Source organism: Tripterygium wilfordii, chromosome 21 (assembly GCF_013401445.1).
Source record: "Tripterygium wilfordii isolate XIE 37 chromosome 21, ASM1340144v1, whole genome shotgun sequence".
NCBI classification, from domain to species: Eukaryota; Viridiplantae; Streptophyta; class Magnoliopsida; order Celastrales; family Celastraceae; genus Tripterygium; species Tripterygium wilfordii.
The window spans coordinates 2523980-2547699 of record NC_052252.1 but is presented as its reverse complement, the minus strand read 5'-3'; the positions used below and the strand labels follow the sequence as shown (position 1 = coordinate 2547699).

Here is a 23720-nt window from a genome sequence, read left to right as displayed (position 1 = left end):
GTTGATGTGGATGTATTGATATTTGATGTTTTGGTGTAGTTTTGTTGTGGATAATATGGAGGAATGGAATGTTGTTGGGTTGGGTGGAAAGAGAAAGTGTGTGGAAAGAAAAAGTGTATAGAAATTTGTGTTTTGCTGATGTGGCTGTATTAGAATACGTGTTTGACTTGACTTTTTGTGTAATAGAGGTGGGACCGGGTCAACAAAAATGTTGACCCAGTAAGTTGTTTCTCATTGCATTTGCCCTTACACGATGAATTTAATTGTTTTCTTTCTTTTTGGCCCTTTGAGTAAATGATGGGTTGTGGAATTTACTAGCGATGGGTACATGGGTGGAGTGAGGCTAAAGGTTGAGACTTGAGAGACATTATTATCATTTATGGCAATTTTGAATACATAAAAAAAAAACCCACTATTCTGTGGAAACATTGATAAGAAAGTAACATCAAATATCAAAACCCCACTAACATAATATCCATATGCCAAGCTTACACAACACAACACAACACAACCCTAATTAATTGGGTCTTAGGAATTAATGTGGTTGCAAAACCAAGAATCTCATAGGTTTTTATCATTGAAATGAAGAAATAGAAGGGTTTACACCCTCATGAACAAGTAAAGTAGAAACACAAATAGGAATTTTTCTAACTAAACTCGTAAGCAATCAAAATTCTTAAGCAAGGGAATGCCATTGAATGCATTTTTGTCACTTTCACTTCAATGTGCACTTCTTCCTAAGAGTGTTAATAATTGTCTTTGATTAGGCAGCAATCCAATTAAACCCAAGCACTAAAAATTAAAACCATTAACGTAATTTTAGTTGAATGAAAAGCAAGTGGGGAGGGGGACAAAATGATCATGAAAAGCACTTGTGATGGATTTTCTATGTGGATGGATAAGATATATAGAGAAATTAGATTGGACAAAGTGAAATCCAAAGTGAGAAGATTACTTTGATGGTGACATTAATTGTATCGAATCATCCAACACTTTGTGGGGTCTAATAAGAAATTGTGCCATCAAGAATTTATGGTACAAATACGGAAAGATTGGGCCTACCCACCCAATGACAAAACCTCAATTTTGACCCTATTTGCATAGTTTTGGTTCTTAAAATTGGACTTGTATTCTAATCTCTTGCGTGCACCAAAACTATTCTACCAAATAGTCATAATAAAGAAAAGTAGGCGCACCAAGTGAATGGACCAACTTGAGATTTCCATATCCAACATCCATTTATAGCTCACACAAGCAAGCAAATATGGTCCATCAATATAGTTTTTCGGTGCTATATTACACAAACAAGTATCAAAAAAAGCTTCATCACTACCTAATCGAACAATCTAATATAACAAATTCATTCATGACCAAATAGAAAAGGAGAGTAGAAAGATTAAGAAGATGTTAGCTCGTATGTCGCGAATAACCTACTTTCTGAGACTAAGATCAAATTTTTTTCGAAAGTTTTATTTTGAGAATAAAATCTAACCAAGTTGAGGTATACAAAGTTTTGCTTTAAAGTGATTTATTGTATGTCTTTATCGTTCTCGCAGCTTGTGGAAACCAGATTAATAGTACGAGACTATCTCTCAGAGAAGACAGAAAGCAGGGAGGTTTATATTTTTCAATACTTTCCAATTTGTAAAAACTTAAAAACCCAAAGCAATTTATTTAAACTTCCCGAAATCGACTCCACCATTTAAATTGGTCAAGGTCAAACTTTGACCAAAAAATTAAACGGCCCACGGCTGCGGTGCACTCGCTCGGGTGTATTTTGGCCCAACCCAATATTTGCCCTACACAAAACTGCGATTCAAAATTGAGCATAGTGCAGAAAATCTAGACATGAAGATATATATACACATGCATAGAACAAGTAACAGCCCTGGATAAAGTGCAGAAAGTCTGGACAAAGTTATAGGTGTGTTTGCAAGCTTACGGTTTATGATTTGAGAATATCAGTTGCATACTTAGATTGAGACAAAACTAAACAATAAGTAGCAAGGATCACTTGGATCCCAAGAAATAAGGTAATTCATCACTACCTAATCAAACAATAGATGAATGTGATGCAAATGTAGTGATATACAAATGTGGAGAATCTTTGGAAGTTGCTGCCACAAAATGATGACCAAAACAGATTTCACAATGCCAAATCTAACTCACGGTCAGAGCTTAAAAGTAAGGGAAATCAAGTTTAATTAACAATAAACTTGGCAAGCATTTATCAATGATTTTACGTGACCCAAAATCAGATTTCAATACACTATGAACAAATATGATAACTCATTGGTAGGATGTTCAAGTGAAGAATATAAGAGCTTTTTGTGATAAGAAAATAGATGTAGAATGATTGCTTGCTCACGGAAGAATGAGAGAAAGCTAGTGTGATATTGGCTCAAGAGAATGTATTGATATGCACGGCTTGTATATATTGCATCACTTTGTCTCAGTAATTTGAGTTTGAAAGCCATTAAATTTTGCTCCTCAATCCCCTCAATCTGGGAAAATTGGTTTCATAATTCACCTCAATTTGATTCACCAATTTCCCACGTTTAGCTCTTCAAAAAAGGAAATGGTAATCTTCCTTTGATTTTGATTCAGCTCCAATCTCCTTCAATCACTCACATGTTTTTTTGTCTCTTCAAAGTAGGAAATAAGCTTTGTCTTTAATTCTCGTGATTTCCTTCACAAATGATTCAGCAATCAGCTCTTCAATCATGTCTTGAAACAGTCTTCACAGAATTGGAAATGATAGTCTTCATTTGAATGCAAAGGTGGTCGGCTAACCTTGCTCCAAAGAATATGTGGGATCAGCTCTTCTAAAATCTCCTTGAATCAATCTTCACATAATAAGAAAGAAATAAACTCCCTTTTAGTATAGATGATAATCAGCAATAGTATCCTTTCAAACCTTGGAGTCAACTTGTTGATTCTATGTAATCTTCAAAATCAACTTTCCTTTTAATAAGGAAATCTCCTTGATTCGGCCCACCTCTTATGGTAAGTGTAACTTCTCTTTTCAATATTAGGATATTTTCAATGTCAAATATCTTCATATGGTAAGCAGATTATCTCCTGTGCATCTGTATGGAAAGAACCTTTGACTTCTCATTATTTTGCAGATTTTCAGCTCCCCTTTATTTGATAAGAAAATCAGATCCAAAGTCCTCTTCTTCTCAAGATGAAAACAACCCTTGTTTTCCTTTATTTTGGCTCTCAAATTTTGGCAAGTGAATCAGCTTCAAAGTAAAGACTCTTCTTCTCACTTTTGACAACCAGTTTTGATATATATCCTCTTCATAGATTAGAAAACAAAATAATTATCTCACATTAATGTCGATATCATCTCTTCCATGAAATCTCGGCCAAGTCATATAAGGAAATAAGATCATCCTCAAATAATCTTCAAAGGGTCTCCTCTCTTTTTCTTCTTTGAAATTCAAACGCCTAGATTCATTAACATAGCATGAAAGTCTCCTCTTCACACGCCTAGCTCCTTATGGCATGATAAACTTCAAACTTTGATGAATTAATTTAAATCTTGCTGAAAATAATTGAAGCTTGTCTTTAACTTAACCAACTTGGCACTTTCCATGAATAGGTTAAACTTTTTCAATTTTAGAACATCTTCTAGTGGATTTAGCAAGGTTCTTAGGAATTTCTTAACATGTCCTAGGTCTTCCAAGACAATTCTGTTAGAGTTGTAAATTAGCTATAATTTAGGCTGTAATTATATGATAAATTGATTGTAATGTAATTGTAAATTAGGACTGTAAATTAGGAGGTGATTGATTTAGTTGCCTTACTTAGTCCAAGATCTGTAATTATATAATACCTCCTATTGGAGAAGAATAAACTTAACCTTCTATGTTATATGTTTGACATGGTATCGGAGCAAAAACCCTAGTATTTTATCTCCTACCGTGCGCTTACTGCACTAACCCTTTGCCGTATTGCTACTGTGTTTGTCCCTTTTTTTGCTATCTTTGTTTGTTTCCTTCACTCTGCTGTGTCTTCCGCTGCACCTTGTTGTCTGACTTGGGCCATTATTCTTGCTGCTCTATATTTGTGCTTGACCTGCCATTCTTGTTGGTGCTTTCCTCTCTTCCGTGCCATTATTATTGCTGTATCCTACACTTGTCAATGGCTACATCTAAAGAAATTGTTGTCCCTAAATCCTCTACCATCACTCCTCAAGATATGACTTTGCAGATTACACCTGAGAAGTTGGATGGATCCAACTATGATGCTTGGTCTCGAAGTGCCCGACTTTACATCACTGGTCGCGGCAAGTCGGGTTATATCAATGGGAAAAAGCAAGCTCCTAAGGAAAGTGATGCTACTTTCGATACTTGGGAAGAGGAAAATAGTATGGTGTTGTCTTGGCTTCTTAATTCGATGGCCAAAAATATACGTACGATATTCAACCGTTTGGATACCGCCCACGCGGTATGGGAAACTGTTAAAAAAACATATACGGTGGACCAAGACTCCTCACGCTTATATGCGTTGTATCGGCAAGGTTTTGGAACTACCCAAAATGGTGGATCTTTAACTGATTATTATGGTGCTTTGCAAACAATATGGCAGGAAATTGACTCTCTCCGGCCTAGTAAGCTTACCAATCCGGAATATATCCTTGCTCGACAGGAAGAAATCAATGAACAACGTCTGTATGAGTTTCTTGCTGGCCTGGACTCAAATCTGGACTATGTCCGAAGCAAGGTATTATCTACAACACCATTACCCTCTCTTTTTGAAGCTTATGCTATGGTGTGTGCTGAAGCAAACAGGCAAACTACAATGATGGGTAGTGTACCATCCGAAGGAATGGTGATGAAGGTTAAAGGACATTCTCACTCATCTCGACCATTGTCATCTGGTTTTAAACTAGATGGCAAGAAATTTGATGCCAAGAAACCTGATGACCGAAAATGTACCCATTGTGGAGAGAGTAATCACATGCGTGATAAATGTTTTAAACTTTATGGGTATCCCGAATGGTGGGCAGAATTCAAAGGCAATAAGAAGAACGAAGGAGTGGCAAAGGTTACCCGTGCCTCTGAAGATGCTCAATCCCCTTCCTCAGCTAATGTTGTGACATCAGGTACTCCTAGTTCTGCTTTACATAATTCTACTACTGCTTGTGATAGTACATGGATAATTGATACTGGTGCAACAGATCATATGACTCATGATTCTACCCAATTTTCACATTTATCTGGTAACTCCCCTAAACCTCATATTACTAATGCCAATGGTGTTTCTTCACCTGTTACTGGAATAGGATCTATCTCAGCTACTCCGAAATTAACTTTGTCTTCCACGTTACTTGTTCCATCCTTAGATTGCAATTTGTTATCTGTTGGACGCTTACTTGACCAACTTCAATGTTCTGCCACGTTTCTTCCTACTCATTGTTACTTTCAGGATCTTCTTACCAAGGAGACGATTGGGCATGGTGAGCGACGGGGGGGTCTATACTACTTGGACGCTGCAGTGCCAGATGCTAAAGAAGTGGGTCAAGCTCATATCAGTATTAGTGGAAGTCCGAATGAAAAACAAATTTGGTTGTGGCACCGACGCCTTGGACATCCGTCATTTAGCTATCTTAAGTATCTTTTTCCCTCACTTTTTGTGCACTGTAATGTTTTGGATTTTAAGTGTGAGACTTGTGCTTTAGCAAAGAGTCATCGTGCTGTTTTTCCATCACGTGAGAATAAAACTACAAAGCCTTTTGGTTTGATTCATTCGGATGTGTGGGGTCCCTCCAATATTTCTACAACTGGTGATAAGCATTGGTTTGTCACTTTTATTGATGATTGCACTAGGATGACATGGGCTTATTTACTTAAAAAAAAGGGTGATGTCTGCATGGTTTTTCAAGAATTTTACAGGATGATTCTGAATCAGTTTAAAGTCACAATACAGGTTCTCCGGTCAGATAATGGAGGGGAATACTTGAGCCATAGCCTTGCTTCTTTTTTTAAAGAGCATGGCATTATCCATCAAACTTCATGTTCTCAGTCTCCTCAACAAAATGGAGTGGCCGAGCGTAAAAATCGTCACCTATTGGAAGTAGCCCGATCCCTACTCATTGACAATGCTGTACCCAAATATCTTTGGGGGGATGCCATTTCCTCTGCCGTATACCTGATCAACCGAGTTCCATCCAAAGTCCTTCACTACCAGACCCCATTACATACCCTCTCCTCATACTTCACTCTACCTCCCATTCCTGACTTGCCTCCAAAGATCTTCGGATGCACTACATACGTGCACCTTCATTCGAATGAAAGAACCAAACTCGAACCCCGTGCTTTGAAGTGTGTTTTTATTGGATACTCTCCATCCAAAAAGGGCTACAAGTGCTTCCACCCTCCATCCAAAAAGACCTATGTGACGATGGATTTGGTCTTTGATGAAGATCACAGCTACTTTAAACATCCAGTGTGTGGCTCTTCTCTTCAGGGGGAGATACTCAACTTCGAAGGAAAGATCCCACAGAATTTTCCAACAATTACTCCCACTGTTGATGAACTGGCAGCTGATATTCCTCCCATTGTTAATGAAATTGATGATGAATCTGCCCCTAGTGAACCAGAACCAGCTGCCTCCACTATGAATGAAAATGTCTCTACTGAACCTGCACAAGTGGTTATTCACCCCCCGTCTACACCATCACCTTCGGCTCCTCCAACAACTTTGGTTCTTGAACCTGAGGTAACACTTGACTTAACTGATATACTCTCTAGTGATCCATCCAATTCTAAATCTCATGGTGCGTTAACCGATAATCTTGAACCTAGAAAATATAGTCTTCCCCAACGACTAACTCGTGGCATACCAAAATCCCAATATGTACCTGATTTAAATGCCAAAACTAAATATCCTGTTAGCCATCATGTCTCATCACATAGGTTATCTGAGTCATATGCATCTTTTGTATATCATTTATCTTCTGTATCTATTCCAAGTAAGTGGCAGGATGCTCTAGCAGATCCTAGATGGAATAAAGCCATGACTGATGAAATGAGTGCTCTTGAAAAAAATTCTACATGGGAACTAGTTCCCTTACCTAGAGGGAAGAAGACCGTGGGATGCAGATGGGTCTTTACAATAAAACATAAAGCGGATGGCTCGATTGAAAGGTACAAAGCAAGGTTGGTAGCAAAAGGATATACACAGACTTTTGGCGTGGACTATCAAGAGACCTTTGCCCCAGTAGCAAAGATGAATACAATCCGTGTACTATTATCCTTAGCTGCCAATCTTGACTGGCCTCTTCTACAATTTGATGTCAAGAATGCTTTTTTGCACGGAGAATTGAAAGAAGAGGTGTATATGGATCTCCCTCCTGGAATGTCAGCTACGAAGGAAAGAGTGGTGTGTAAATTAAAGAAATCACTATATGGGCTAAAACAGTCTCCTAGAGCATGGTTTGGAAGGTTTACTCTGTCCATGAAGAGGTTTGGCTATAGACAGAGTAATTATGATCACACTCTGTTTATTAAGCATAAACGAGGTAAAGTGACTGCCTTAATTATTTACGTTGATGATATGGTTGTGACTGGTAATGATAAAGATGAAATTGTTGAGTTACAAAAGTACCTTACTACCGAATTTGAGATGAAAAAATTGGGTGATCTTAAATATTTTCTTGGGATAGAAGTTGCCAGATCAAGAAACGGTATCTTCCTATCACAACGAAAATATATTCTTGATTTACTAGCTGAAACAGGACTGCTTGACTGCAAGCCTAGTGAGGTCCCAATAGAGCAAAATCATAAGTTGTGTGAATGTCCAAGTTCGGCAGATTTTGATAAGGAACGATATCAAAGGATTGTCGGGAAGCTAATTTACTTATCACATACGCGACCCGACATCGCTTATGCTGTAAGTATGGTTAGCCGATTTATGCATGCTCCAGGAGATAGTCATATGGATGCCGTTGTAAGAATTCTAAGGTATTTGAAGACTGCACCCGGCAAGGGTTTAATGTTCTCTAAACAAGGTCACTTGGATGTCGAAGGATACACAGATGCTGATTGGGCTGGTTCTCTGACTGATCGACGTTCTACTTCTGGCTATTTTTCCTTTGTAGGTGGGAATCTTGTTACATGGAGAAGTAAGAAACAAAAGGTTGTTGCAAGATCAAGTGCAGAAGCTGAGTACCGAGGTATGTCTCATGGAATATGTGAATTGTTGTGGATAAGAGGTTTGATGAAGGATCTAGGTTTTAAGTCTAGCAAACCTATGAAGCTTTACTGTGATAATATTGCTGCCATGAATATTGCCCATAATCCAGTTCAACATGACCGGACTAAACATGTGGAAGTAGATCGACATTTTATCAAGGAAAAGTTGGAGGCCAATATTATTGAGGTACCATTTGTAAGAACGGAGGATCAATTGGCAGATGTTCTTACCAAAGCTGTCTCCAGCAAAGTTTTTTACAACTCTCTTGACAAGTTGGGCATGAGTGATATCTACGCACCAACTTGAGAGGGGGTGTTAGAGTTGTAAATTAGCTATAATTTAGGCTGTAATTATATGATAAATTGATTGTAATGTAATTGTAAATTAGGACTGTAAATTAGGAGGTGATTGATTTAGTTGCCTTACTTAGTCCAAGATCTGTAATTATATAATACCTCCTATTGGAGAAGAATAAACTTAACCTTCTATGTTATATGTTTGACAAATTCTTGGACTGATGGAAAGTTGAACCCGAAACGATCTAAAAAATGCTTGTAAGCTTGTTTGAGTTTCATGCTTGAAATATATATTAGTTATGTTCAAATAATCCAATTTTTAGCATATATAACATTATGACCATAAGCATTTACCACATGAATCATTGAGTTAATATATAATCATAGTTCACATACTCAAGATCATGTATTCAAAGTATGATGTAAGATATAATTGATGCACAAGCAAGTCGGAACATTCAACATGTATTTTGGCAAGCAATCATCAAAACATACTTTCTCACATTTTAAGACATATTCAAGTCAAGCATGTTCACACACATTTTTGCACACAATCATCAAAAACACAATGTCGACCTAGACAATAAGTATTGGTCCAACACCTAGGACTTTCGAATCCACTAATGAAAGAATTTTTTCCAAGGAAATCGACAATATTGGGTTTTAGCAAAACTCCCCAAACTCACAAGGATTTTTAATTCACCCTTGAAAGTTGAAACTGGAAGTTTCACAAGACAAGTTCCCACTTCTCACAAGGGTTTCAAGGTTACCCTACACCACAACCTTTCAAAGGTAGTTGCCCAACAAAGGGACTTTTTACAAGTTTGTATGTATAGGTAACAGGTTCACTCAAGGTTTTGCACTAAGCAAATAGAAGAGGAACACTCAAAAGATGTGTCTCACAGGTAGGATAGAATTTGAGTAAGACAAGGTGAGGCTCACAATCTGATTTTTTGATCTCACAGTAACTAGGAATGAAGCACGGTAGGTTTGCAGCAACACAAGAACAAGAGATCTTTGGAAGAAGCTCGATGTAGTAAGATGATCACTTGAGTAGAATTTCAAAGCTTTCTTTGTCAGTGTATTTCGGCTGTTGCTTCTCACTTTCTCACTTCTCTTGATATGTATTTATTATTTCAATTGTTGGGGATTTTAACCCTTCTTATAGTGACAAGTTGAGTGCTCAAGTATTGAAGAATAACTATTTATTATATTTGTGTGAATGTGTTTTCTATATGCAGCGATGTATCTTGAAATAACCTACTCTACTGGATAGTTTCAAGTATCTTGATGTAGGTTTGGATCTGTTTTCACATGGGTCAAGTATTCCAACTCAGCAGTTATGGATTACTTATTAATTATATGGGCTTTTATGACTTTTGTTGAAGATAGTTTAGAGTTATCTTTTATTAGAAACTCTCTATCTAGGTTTGATTTGAAGGAATACTTGTATTTTATGTTTCCTAGTTTCGGGTTAAGGAAACTCCTGTTAATTAGGTTGGTGATTGATTCCAACTTAAGAAACTAGAATCTTGGGATATTTGAAGTCTTAGGCAAGTAGAGTTCCTGGGAAGATATATATACTTACCGTCCAAGACTTTGAAGACTTACTGAAGTACGAGCTCAAAATACAAGGCATATTCGTTTAAAGCTTAGGAGTTTTTCGTTTCATGTTTCATTGTGATTGTTGGAGAAGAAGACTGGCGTGAGATAGCTCTTGGTGGAGTGTGGTGGAGTGTGTTACTTGTTGGTGATGTACTAGACAATATCTTCTCAACACTGGTACATTGGTTGCAGCCAAAGTCTGTCCAGCTAACATACTTGCTGGGGTTTAGAAAACATACATTGAATATTTGATGTAATAAGGTATCTTAGAATAGATCCTGTGTAATATTTATTCACATAGTGGATCGCTTGATAGACTCGAGGTTTTTTCTTGCTGAGTTTTCCTTGTTATTCTAGTGTGTAATGATTGTTGTTTAATTATTTCGCAAGTTCCATTAGTTTGACTAATTATTTTTGAAGAAGAACAAATTTTCATACACCAATAAAAAATAATGGATGCTGCTTTGATTGGAATTTTTTTTATGGTTTGTAATATTAGTTGAGGGTCCGTTTGGTTCACTATGGAAATCGAGATTATATCTCTCACCATAGAAGGAAAACTAAATAAAAAAAGAAGAAGAAGAATATAAACACGATATTTAAACACAATATGCAGTGCAGGTGCACTTATTACTGACTGGTAAATAACATTACATCCATTATGAGATGGAGCACACATAGAGGTGGGACGGCAGAACAGGGAGATCAATTAAAGAACTAAACACATCATTCATTCTTTCAAACATCCTTGGGCTGTTGGCGGTCTTTCTCATTCTCTGAAACATCCTTGGGCTGTCGAGGGTAGAAGAAAACATTTGCTTTCCCATCCGTATCAAAATCGGACGTAATCTTTCCTGAAACATCCTTGGGCTGTCGAGGGTAGAAGAAAACATTTGCTTTCCCATCCGTATCAAAATCAGATGTAATCTTTCCTGAAACATCCTTGGGCTGTTGAGGAGGGTAGGAGAAAACATTTGCTTTCCCATCTGTATCAAAATCGGACGTAATCTTTTCTGAAACATCCTTGGGCTGTCGAGGGTAGAAGAAAACATTTGCTTTCTCATCGGTATCAAAATCGGACGTAATCTTCACTTGGAGATCCATGCCATGGGCTTCGAGAGCTGGTTTCAGAGAATCAATCGGGTCCATTCTTGCATCAGTGATGACCTACTCCAAGAGAAAATGAGAAACTAGTTAATTAATATTGGAAACAGTAAAACAAAGAAGGACTTCATTCTAATCAATATATATTCATGATTTCTTTCTTGCTTGAAAGAATACATACCAGGAGAAGTGACAGAAGAGTAAAGAAGGCCATGGAACTACTCATGGTTGCAGCAATAAATGTTTTGTTGAATGTGATGCAAAGCTTACTGTGATGACTCTTCCTATATAGATAGAGGACTGGGCCATGCAAGAATCCTCAAAACCTCTAACATAACCAAAAAAAATAAAAATCAGTAGTAGATGTTTGTGAAGAGATAGATACCACGCGAGTGCCAGCTTTACAATGCATAGGTGGAATATCTGTTGGATCCATTCCCTTATAATATAAAATTCTAGAGATGTACTGTCAATTAATATAAAACAGTCTTAGTCATTATTAAATCTTTATATAACAAATTTGAGGCTTCACATAGATTATGGTTGCAATGATTTGAAGACCTTCAATGATTTTAGAGATCTTTTTCATTGAGTTTGATATGACTATTTTGAAAGCGCTGAATCATTCTTTTGGTGTTGCAGGTAATATGATTACAGTGGAGTTTTGTGGCTCAAAGTTGGTGCTGTAGTTGCTGTTTGGAGCTACTGTTCGGACATCTGGAGGAGCTGTCCGAACTACAAGATGGACCTGACGTTTATCTTAAGTTGTAAAACCAAAATTATATCAGGTTTTGAGTTTTATTCTTTTGTGTTTTCGGATAACCTGTAAGAGGCAAGGTTTGTGCAACTTTCTAGGTGTGTTTGAGAGTCCTAGAGAGATGGTTTTTGGGTGTGAGAGTGTGAGTACAAAGAATGAGATTTGGTGATTAGTAATGAAGAGAAGGCCTCTACCACAAAACCAAGTAATCAACCCCATCACTTAGGCCCATATTAGTTCACCTCTTGTGCTGTACAACTCTCAACGTTTGAATAGGACCGTAACTCTCAACGGTCCTCTGTCTTACTGTGTATAGACAGACCGTAGTCTACCTTCTATAAGTTTAGCTTTATCTCTTTGCGTGTGTTTACATGCTACCCTGTATCTCAATACAAACATATTGTTCATCCGCAGAATTCAATCAATGAAAGTAGTCTCTTAATTATCTTCAGTTAGTTCTTAAGTTCAATACTTCATCTCTTTTTCAAAGATTTTTTATATTCGGATTTTGTCGTCTAATTCACGAAAGTTATATTTATTATTTTAATATAGATTATATTTTTTTTAAAGCACAGTTTATAATTCATTGTTTTAGATCGGAATCCATTGTTTTTGAAATTCCATTGAAAAAAACAATGGAATTAAGATCGATCCGATAAAATTCATCGACAATGAATCTTGTTAGAAAGAGTTTTATGCTCTAATTCCGAATATGTAATTTTTTTAAAAAAAAATTTAACATGTATTTCAAGAGTTAAAACGTTTTAAAATTTCGTTTAAGAGACTTGAGTTCCCATGAGCTATCACTATATGGTCTACCTAGCACTACTGTAAGAAGAAAGAAAGAAACTATCCATCAATGGACGACAAAAGGATAAAAAATTGCAGATTTGCTTTGCTTAGACAAATAAATAATGCATTCACATAGGGACATTTCAACATCACATGTGATGTGGTGACAATAATGCATGTAGGGACCTTAATTATCACAAGATTCCAATGTCATGGGGTACCCAAATCAATTATTTTATCCAATACAATCCCACACAACTCAAAGATATACCTCTTTTGAACTCCCATACGTGATTATTTTGGATTTTTTCGTTTATTCACATGAAAACAAGTTGGTATTAGAGCTAGCTTGGTTATATTATATTTGAGATTTTTGTGATGGCATACGTTATCTTTTAAATTTCATCGATAATAATTGGAGGAAAGTCTTGTGTATTCTTTGAAGCACAAAAAAAGACATTTTTGTCACCTTCAAGCAATGAAAACCTTGATCGAGAACTTACATAAAAATGTCTTAATCATTATTAAATCTTTATCACAAGAAAAAAAATAATGAACAAGAAATGACAAATGATTGTATAGATTAATTAGTCTAGCTAATAAGGGTATATTTGAGTTGTGTTTGGATTTTCTAGGGTTCTTGATTTACAGTTGGTGAAGCCGAAGCCTGCGTTATATAGTCAATTCATAAATGAATTTTTTTCGGATTTGATGTTTACAGTTTAATATGATTACCAATTCAATGGATAAATCACATTACGCGATGTTAATGGCTTAATGGATAAAAAGAAAGAAACAAAAAAAAAAGAATTTTTTTTAGGATTTAATGCATTCACGTAGAGACATTTCAACATCACATGTGATGTGGTGACAATAACGCATGTAGGGACCTTAATTATCACAAGATTCCAATGTCATGGGGTACACAAATCAATTATTTTATCCAATACAAACCCCCCACAGCTCAAACATATACCTCTTTTGAACTCCCATACCTGATTATTTTGGATTTTTTCGTTTATTCACATAAAAACAAGTTGGTATTAGAGCTAGTTTGGTTGTTTTATGTTGTAGTGCCTGCATGGTTACATATAGAGCCAATTTTTATTCACGGTATGATGCATGTGATTATTTGAATTCTTTATTGTGGTGTCACTTCAGTTTTCACTACTAATTGGACTACTTTGTCTGCTTTTTGACCTTAAATGGTAATTTATTCAACATGGTTTAACGTAAAAATTGGCATTAGAGCAAAATGGGTTTTCAAAATGTACGTGAGTCAGCTGTGTGTGTGTGTGCGTATATATATATATATATATATATACACGGCCAATTTATATTGATTGCGTATCTACTATCTGACTATCTCCATTACCAAAGAAGAAGAATGACCCTTCGTCATGGGATAATGATCTTGTGTCTTCTGTTCGTAACTAAGGTGCGCGTCTTTCCTAACAATAGCGAACATAGATCATGAAATCATTTTAATTACTCGTTTCATCACGAATTACATTTTAATTAGTGCAGTGTGGCTATGGCGATGGATTGGACGAACGCAACGTTGAGGCTCACATGAACTACTTCTTCAACATTGATGATTTAGGTGTCGGAAATCCTTTCACGATTAAGCTTAAAGTCAATAGCACTTCCCATTTATTGTCCAAAGAACAAGCTGATTCATTACCTTTCTCATTGTCTGAGCTCCCAAACATTCTCCAACTCCTCTCAATCCCGCGAGATTCTGTTAGAGCTAAAGCAATGCAAGATACCCTCGAAGAATGCGAATCCAAACCCATACAAGGAGAGGCCATGGCTTGCGCAACCTCTTTTGAGTCTTTACTCGAATTCGCAAACACTATATTTGGACAGAAGGATGAGATCAAAGTCCTAGCCACGACACACAATGCCATGTGGAATTCAATTAGCTATACTATTATGGATTTCAAAGAGATTCCGACTCGAAAAGTAATAGGGTGTCACCCGATGCCCTACCCTTACAAGGTTTATCGTTGCCATCACCAATTTGATGGGGAAACCAAGGCTTTCCGCGTTTTACTAAAAGGTGATGTTGGAGATAGGTTTAATACTTATGCTGTTTGCCATATGAACACTTCGAATTGGGATCCAAACCACATTTCATTTCGACTTCTAAATACCAAGTCACCATCCCCTGTGTGTCACGTCTTCCCTGAAGGACATCTTCTTTGGATCCAGACAAAATCAAACGCTAATAATCTCTAGAGACTACCATCTTACATTGCTTGCAAGGAAATTACGTAATAAAACCTAAATAAACCTTGTGTTGATTCATGTATTGCTTATATGCTATGTATTGAAGCTGTTTCGATCTATCTATCTATTTGCTTATGTGCTGCGTTATTAAGAGTTTTATTTTTAGTTGTTAATAGAAATTTTAGTCAAATGAGTATTTCTAATTTTATTATTAGTACTTTTTGATAATTTCATAGGGTTTTATAGTTTTAGTATTTATATGGTTGTCGTCGTCTTCAGCAAAGGAGATGAATTATGAATTAATATAAATTTTGAGTTTCTCTCAATTTTCTTGATGGATTCCGAATTATGTTGGCTTAGTCGTTAACTAACCAATTGATCAGTACTTTTGCACCGTGTCACAAATGCACAAAGCAAACCAAAGTGAGAGAAACTTACGACTTACACTAAAACTTATAACTTACACTATATAAGGGTAGCCATATACTATATAGGTATATGTTGGTGAGGGGATGAGGGTATGAGTAGAAGGTCCGAAGTGATATTGTAACACCATAACATTATCTAACATTAATTACGCTACGAATTTATATTTTATACCTGCTACCGCACAACACTTGGTAAGCAAAATTTCCAGTCAGTGCTCGAGTTCTCTGTTGGGATTCGGGTAATATATCCAACTCAACTGGAGTCGCGATCCAAATTGTAAACACTCTCTGGCAGCGACAGAAAATTAATTTTCAGTCCGCTCAACAGTGACCCGTTAATGTCACCCGTGGCTCTCTCTTGGGCCATCCATTCCTGGCGACTGTTTCAGCCGGTGAAAGGGCGGAATAGATAAGGCTTGGGTGGGACAGCAGCACCTCTGGTGGCCGGATCGGGGGTTTATTCATGACCCGGCGGTTATTGACTTCGAGTTGAGTTTCCAACGGAATAAGTGGCTTTTTGATACACTCCTTTCAAACCTAGACCTAGCAAAGAGATGACGAATACAAGAAGAAGAAACGCAGAGGAAAACCAGAGAACAAAAGAGTGAAGAAACATCTTCATTTTGATATCATTTCATAAACTGCGTTACCAATGAACTAATACAAAGTTATATACCAGCTTAACCGACCTAAACTAGCCACTTCATGCATGTAGGTTCGTAACACTTTTTATGGCGATGGAAGGTTGAAATAGGCTTATGGACCTTCGATTTGATAGGTCATTGCTTTGAATTCTGGCGGTGTGGGTTGTGTGAGAAGGGAAAGAGAGAGAGAAATCTGTTTTATTTAGGTTTTTATTTTTTATTTTTGTTATTTCTAAATTTAAGCTCAAATGATACGACTTTTCCAAAATTTAATACCTAACTTTTATTTATCTCAATTACGCCCTCCTTTCCTGATTTTTAATTACCCTCAAATTCATTATTAGTTCAGCAAACCTGTAAAGCCCAGTATTTTACGGTTCTTGTAGGGCCGGCACGTGTAGAGCATGTTAAATCGTTGATTGATTTAATTAAGTTGTTGATAGATTTGTTTGTATTTAGATCCCGATAATTATGGGATTAATTCTATTCCTTGTAATTATCACTTTCCTAGAATAGGAGATGTGTAAACTGTACAAATACCTCCGATTAGGAGAATTGTGAATAAGAAATATACTGCACCCTAAATTGACTTGGTATCGAGCAGGTAGACCGTAGACCTAGCCTTTATCTGCTATATTCTTCTTCTTCCGTTCTGTATGATTTATCCCGTAAGGTTATAGCAACTAAACAGACTGGGCGACCCGTTGCTGCATACCAGAGGTGGACCGAGGTGGAAGGGACTGGGGGCACGCCCCCAGTGAAAAAAAAATTTTAATACTAAATATGCTATAATTAGTTAATTACATGTCAAATAAAGTTTAAGACTCCCAATCAAAAAAATTGATGCCCCCAATCCATTAATTTTTACCCAATCTAGTAACTAGTTTAGACCCAACCCAACCTCATAAATCCTAGAAATTGTTTCACGCTACAGATTCAACAAAAAAGCTCAAGCACATGGCCTTTTGAGATACTTGCAATCATTTGATTTTGTTTTCAATTTGCAACTAATGTTGACTATGTTGGGGATTACATATGAATTATTATTGGCTTTGCAAATAAAAGATGGAGACATGTTGAATGCTATTGTGATAATTACAATGTATCTTCTTATTGCTTTGAACTATTATTAATGTGTTTTTGTATTGCAATCAATAATCATAAATCGATTACATATAGAACCCAACAAAAAAAATCCCGAGGGCGCTGCCCCCGGGACCCCCGCAATACTTTTGTGCCCCCACTAATTCAAATTCTTGGATCCGCCACTGCTGCATACTACTCTAATTTAAAGGTTATTTGCCAAGAACTTGATCATCGTCGACTGATTACTTTCACCCAACCGGATGTGAGTAAGACTCGCATGGCTGAAATTGATAAGGACCAAGTTTATGTGTTTATGATTCTATTTGGGGTGATATACTACACACCGACCCTCTTCCTGGACCAGATGTAGCTTGTTCCACTATACGACGTGAAGAGCTTCGTTGTAACACTATGATGAATTCGGAAGAAGTATCTCCAATGGCTATGGCAGTACAAAATTTTGGAAAGAACAATACTTTTTCGGCTCCCTTAGTTCCTACTGGTGGAAAGTACTCTTATTATGGAAGCACTAAACATGTTGTAGAAACATGCTTCAAGAAGAATGGGTATTGCTATCTTTGGCAGCAAATTTTGGTTGGCCTTTGCAACAATACGATGTGAAAAATGTCTTTTTAAATGGTGACTTGCAGAAGGAGGTATATGTGGCGTTACCACCAGGTTATAATGCTCCGAATCATTCTAGTGTTGTGTGCAGGCTAGAGAAAGCTTTGTATGGTTTGAAGCAGTCTCCATGAGCCAGGTTTGATAGATTTCAACTTGCAATGCGAAAATATGGATATAAACAGAGTAATGCAGATCACATTCTATTCTTGAAAAGAGTGGGTGATAAATTGACAGCACTTATTATTTATGTAGATGATATGGTTGTCACAGGTAATGACTCTGATGAGATGAAAGATTTGGGTGGACTCAAATATTTCTTAGGTATTGAAGTCATTCATTTAGATCATGGTATTTTTCTGTCACAACGGAAATATGTTCTTGATCTCTTGAAGGAAATCGGCATGCTTGGGTGTCAACCAATTGGGTCTCTTATTGAACAAAATCATGATTTGGAAGATTGTTTGAATCAAATTCCAGCTGACAAAGAGCAATATCAAAGGTTAGTTGGGCGATTAATTTATTTGTCTCATACTAGACTTGATATTGCTTATGCTGTGAGTGTTGTGAGTAGATTTATGCATAATCTGGGAAAGCAACATATGGAGGCAGTTGTGAGAATTTTGAGATATTGAAAGTCTGTGCCTGAAAAGGGTTTGTTATTTTCTAAGCATAGACATGTAGATGTTTTCGGGTATACCGATTATGATTGGGGAGGTAAGGGAGATAGGAGACGTTCAACTTCTGGCTATTTTACCTTTGTGGGAGGTAATTTAGTCACTTGGAAAAGTAAGAAACAAAAAGTTGTTTCGTTGTCTAGTGCAGAAAGGCATTTGTGAGTTATTGTGGTTGAAAAGGCTTATCGGGGAGTTGGGTTTTGCCTCTGAGAAGCCAATGAAGTTGTATTATGATAATCAATCAGCAATTAAAATTGTAGAAATAATTGAAGTCCTGTACGTTAGTACTATAGGGCAACTGGCTGATGTGTTGACTAAGGCTGTGTCGAATTCCTTGTTTAACGATTTGCTTGTCAGGATAAGCATGTTTGATATCTATGCGCCATCTTGAGGGGTAGTTTTGAATCGTTGATTTGATTTAACGAAAATAAAATGTAGCCCATCAGTTTGGTAGTCCATGGGAGCCCAACAGATTTATTTCGTTGATTTAATCAATAAAATAATTTTATTTATACTCTTTTATCCCAGAATTCATTGTCAAAAATTTATTGTTTTAATATAGATTCTATTTTTTTTAAAGCATAGTCTATAATTCATTGATTTAGTTCTGAATTCATTTGTTTTTGAAATTCCATTGAAAAAACAATGGAATTAAGATTTATCCGATAAAACTCATCGACAATGGATCTTGTTGGAAAGAGTATTATGTGCTGATTCTGAATATGTAATTTTAAAAAAAAATCTAACATGTATTTTTGAGAGTTAAAATGTTTTAAAATTTCGTTTAAGAGACTTGGACTCTCATGGGCTACCTAACACTACTGTTGATTTAATTAAGTTGTTGATAGATTTGTTTGTATTGAGATCCCGAGTGATTTGAGTGATTCGGGGTTGATTAAACGTATTCAAAGTGTATTTCAGGGTATTAAATTAATTAAAAATAGATAGGAATTGATTGGGGAAGATTTTATGTAAGAGAAAATTGTTTTGAATTAGTACCCAAGTCACTCGAGAGACTAAGGGAGTAGCTCGATTGACTGGATAACAATTCATCCTTAAAATTGAGAGAGATTAAAAGTCGCTCGAGTGACCCTAGCTAGAGGCGCACAAGCGACTTCAGAGCTATCGCATGGGACAGCTCTGAAGTCGCTTTTTTACTTCGCGTCATTTTTTTTAACATTTGGATTGTTTCTGTAGAGAAATAATTTAAAAAACAATAGATACTTAGATTAAAAAACAGTGAAATCATAGAAATTAAAAATACATAATTTGCCAAACTAAACAGGAATCAATAGACCGAATAAATTAAGGTTGGTTTGGTATGTTACTCTGATTACACAAGGCAATTACAATCATGCCTGAATGCCCGAGAAAAACTATATGCCTATATTCTCACAATAGGACCTCAAAGTTCGAGGCAGAGTATCAAAGCTTTGACTTGAGTGAATCAATTTCAAGAGGGCTTGGATCTACTGAGGCCATTGAAAGGAGCTCCTGATCATTCTCTACCATGGACATGATTTCTTCATCCAATGATACCCATGCTTCTATTCCATTACTCATTCTTGTGTCCACAAGCTGAATCAAATTTGCCCCGCCGGGTTTGGCAAAAATAACAGCTGGAAACCATATATTCTTCCCCCAACCAAAATCAATTATATTAGTCCCTCCGTTGCACCAACTATTAAAAACAATGCATTCTTCGAAAGCTTTAGAATATGATTCACGAAGCTTTTTCAAATATTCGCAGAGCCACTGCAATCCTTGATCTCCTTGAAGGCTCTTCACAAAATCCCCGTTGATTGGGGATAATGTTTCTCTCATTTGGGACACGAAACTACGCAAATCAGTATCTTCACTATATGCTTCTATCCCTGCTAGTAGAAGCAAATTTCCCACACTTGTTTCTCGTAATTGGGGTACTGCCTTTCGTCGCAAGTTCACGTGAGTTGATATCAGAGCTGAGTACTTCTTGTTGTTCTTAGAACCCGATTTCGCTATCGATGCAGACATTATGCATTTAAAGAGGAGTCCAACAACAACTTCTACACGCGTTGGTTTTTGCACGCCTAATCTCGTTGCTTTGTCCTTAAGATTGCTAATGACTGATCCTTTAAACACAAACCTTCTTACAACAAAATTTCCCTGTCTTCCAAATAATGGACGCGATACAGCCTTGGCAGTTAAATCTTGCGGGAATGCACTGTTTTGAGGAAAGAAATATGAGGTGCTGAAATCAGGAAATTGAGTCACTGCTCCTTTTCGTGCCAGTGTACCCCAATTTTTCAGGAATAAAAATATACTAGTTCCATCAAATAAATTGTGTGGAAAAGCGAAGCCTATGGCCAAACCACCACAAGCAAAAAGATTTTCTTGGAACATAGCTGTATGACCACCTGGAGTCATTTTACTATTAATGATCTCCAGTGGGAGAAACTTAGAGAGTGTTGAGAGATCAGGTTGTTTGAGATAATCACATAAATTGCAATTACATCTAGCCACCATATAAGGAGCCCCCTCGTCGTTACAATCAATGGAAGTATCGTCGATGATCCGTCCGGCGAGGGGATAATAAAGAGCAAGTATCTTTGATAAAGATTGTTTCAATACTTGTGATCTCTTGGATGAGGAGATGGAGTCACCTTGGTAATTTGCAGCGAAAAAGGCTATACCGGTAACATATATTGGAGGGGCGAATTGATCAAGGAGACAGATGAAATGGGTTCTTAGGTGTTTAGGTGTGGGAGAAGAGGGTTTGATGTACTCTCTTGATATTATCTCAATCTCCATTTTTCTTTTCTCCCCTTGTAGATGAATGTTCATAATCACAACATGTTATAAAGCCATAAAGGTCAACCTTCTTGGACACTATTAAATTTCATTCCTTTTTTTGGAAGGTAATGTATTTAGCCAAGTTAAATAAGATACAGACTATACGGACATCAAGCTTTATGTCTAATAGTAAAGCCATTGGATGACAAAAAAAAATTGTTCATTCTGATGATTAAGTTAAGTTACTTTATTGAACCTTTTAACCAATGTGCGTGAGAGGTCGCAGATTCTAACAAGCATTCTAACACAACTTGGTGTTACTGTCGCAATGGGTTTCGACCCAAAACTTAACCGACCCATTTAATTTGTGGGTATTGCATGTGACCCAAGGATTACTATTGGGGTGAATTCCAATAGACTATGATTCGAGTGGGTTCCCTCGTCAAAAAAAAGTAAAGTTATTGAATCTGGTTCATTGTACAGAGCATTATCGTTTAAAAAAAAGTAAAGCCATTGTATAGTTCATTGAATGAGATATCTTTTGAAAGGGGAAAAAAAACAGTATAGTGCATTATCGTTTGGACATTATACCATTATTATCACATTCAGTCATGACAATAATGCAGGTATGGACCTGCAACTCATTAAATGATATGAATTGCAGATTTGCTTAGACAAATAAATAATGCATTCACACAGAGACATTTCAACATCACATGTGATGTGGTGACAATAATCATGTAGGGACCTTAATTATCACAAGATTCCAATGTCATGGGGTACCCGAATCAATTATTTTATCCAAGACAATGCCACACAACTCAAAGATATACCTCTTTTGAACTCCCATACGTGATTATTTTGGATTTTTTTGGTTTATTCACATAAAAACAAGTTGGTATTAGAGCTAGCTTGGCTATTTTATATTTGAGATTTTTGTGATGGCATAGGTTATCTTTTAAATTTCATCGATAATTATTGGGGGAAAGTTTTGTGTATTCTTTGGAGCACAAAAAATGACATTTTTGTCACCTTCAAGCAATGAAAACCTTGATCGAGAACTTATAGTTGTAATTTTATTTGAAACTCAATAAAATTATCATTTTGCCTAGGTTTATTTTTCCATTCTGCATAACTAACCTAAACACAAACGATTCGTCTTTTTACTTAATTCGAACATTACATTACAGTGGGACTTTGCTAGTATGGGACTTCACTCGCACTAGCTTCATTTATTTGTAGACCCGACTAAAGTCTCGAAATGTCCGTGTATATATCCCTTCCGACTAGGACTCCGCTCGTAGAGTTGTCACTTGGGCTTGATCACTATGCCGGTAACATATATTGGAGGGGCGAATTGATCAAGGAGAGAGATGAAATGTGTTCTTAGGTTTTTAGGTGTGGGAGAAGAGGGTTTGATGCACTCTCTTGCTATTATCTCAATCTCCATTTTTCTTTTCTCCACTTGTTGATCAATGTTTATAATCACACCATTTTATAAAGGTCAAACTTGTTGGGCACAATTTAATTTCATTACTTTTTTTTGGACAAGGTAATGTATTTACCCAAGTTAAATAAGATAAAGACTATAGACGTAAAGATTTATGTCTCATAGTAAAGCTATTGGATATTATTTGAACCTCTTAATCCATGTGCGTGAGAGGTTGCAGATTTCAACACCCATTCTGACGCGATTTGAGGTTATTGTCACAACGGTCTTCGACCCATAACTTAACCGACCCGCATGATTTAAGGGTATTGCATATGATCCGTGGGTTTACTATTAGGATGTAATCCGATAGATTATGATTCCAGTTGTTCCCTCGTCACAAAAACAAAGAAGTAAAGCTATTGGGTATGGTTCATGGTATTAAATGGCACAATAAATTACAAACATTGAAGAACATGACAAGTCGATCATGTCATCCAATACAAACAACACAGCTCCAAGAGATATCTTTTGAAAAGGGGGAAAAACACTAAAGTGCATTAACGCAGGGACATACAGCGACAATAATGCAGGTATGGGTTGATTGATCGTATTAATTTGGTATGGGTGTGGTTGTCATCTTCAATGATACAAAGTTAAAAGTAAAAAAATTATGGAAATCATATCCATGGAATTCACCATCATTCTGTTGGTGTTTAAACTGGACTCTTATCTTTTGGTTAAAGATGAATACTAACTCTCCAGAACAAATTAAGGATAAACATAATGGAGAAAAAATGATTTCTCTTATTCATTAAAACTCAATTTGCAAGACCCATATATAGGGATATTACAAGCGTAAAACAAGGAAGAAATAAAAACTAATTACATGATCATAACAGACTAAAGTGATTGCGTAAGAATAGGTCTTATGCAACCAACCTTGCCTACAAGCAAGGTCCTTATTCTCCACTTATCCACTAACCCGATCTTCTATTTGACCTAGTTTGCTAACTTCCAACACTCTCCTTCAAACTAGGTCTGGTTGTGTTCTCTTCTTCACACCGGACTT

At 36.6% G+C, this 23720-nt stretch overlaps 3 protein-coding genes across 3 annotated transcripts; 1 reads left to right on the top strand and 2 right to left on the bottom strand.

The window, feature by feature from the left end:
- Positions 1 to 10704: 10704 nt before the first annotated feature.
- LOC119990143 lies at positions 10705 to 11596 on the bottom strand. Its single transcript, XM_038835989.1, has 2 exons — positions 11392 to 11596; positions 10705 to 11273 (listed from the first exon to the last, which is right to left on the bottom strand). The coding sequence occupies exons 1-2, from the start codon at positions 11434 to 11436 to the stop codon at positions 10845 to 10847; spliced, it is 474 nt and encodes a 157-aa protein (XP_038691917.1). The 5' UTR covers positions 11437 to 11596; the 3' UTR covers positions 10705 to 10844.
- Positions 11597 to 14096: 2500 nt separating this feature from the next.
- On the top strand, positions 14097 to 15110 carry LOC119990122 (BURP domain-containing protein BNM2A-like). The gene is made up of 2 exons (XM_038835969.1): positions 14097 to 14197; positions 14287 to 15110. The coding sequence occupies exons 1-2, from the start codon at positions 14147 to 14149 to the stop codon at positions 14998 to 15000; spliced, it is 765 nt and encodes a 254-aa protein (XP_038691897.1). The 5' UTR covers positions 14097 to 14146; the 3' UTR covers positions 15001 to 15110.
- A 4762-nt stretch (positions 15111 to 19872) lies between these two features.
- LOC119987692 (stemmadenine O-acetyltransferase-like) lies at positions 19873 to 21237 on the bottom strand. Its single transcript, XM_038832613.1, has one exon. The coding sequence runs from the start codon at positions 21235 to 21237 to the stop codon at positions 19873 to 19875; it is 1365 nt and encodes a 454-aa protein (XP_038688541.1).
- Between the last annotated feature and the right edge of the window lie 2483 nt (positions 21238 to 23720).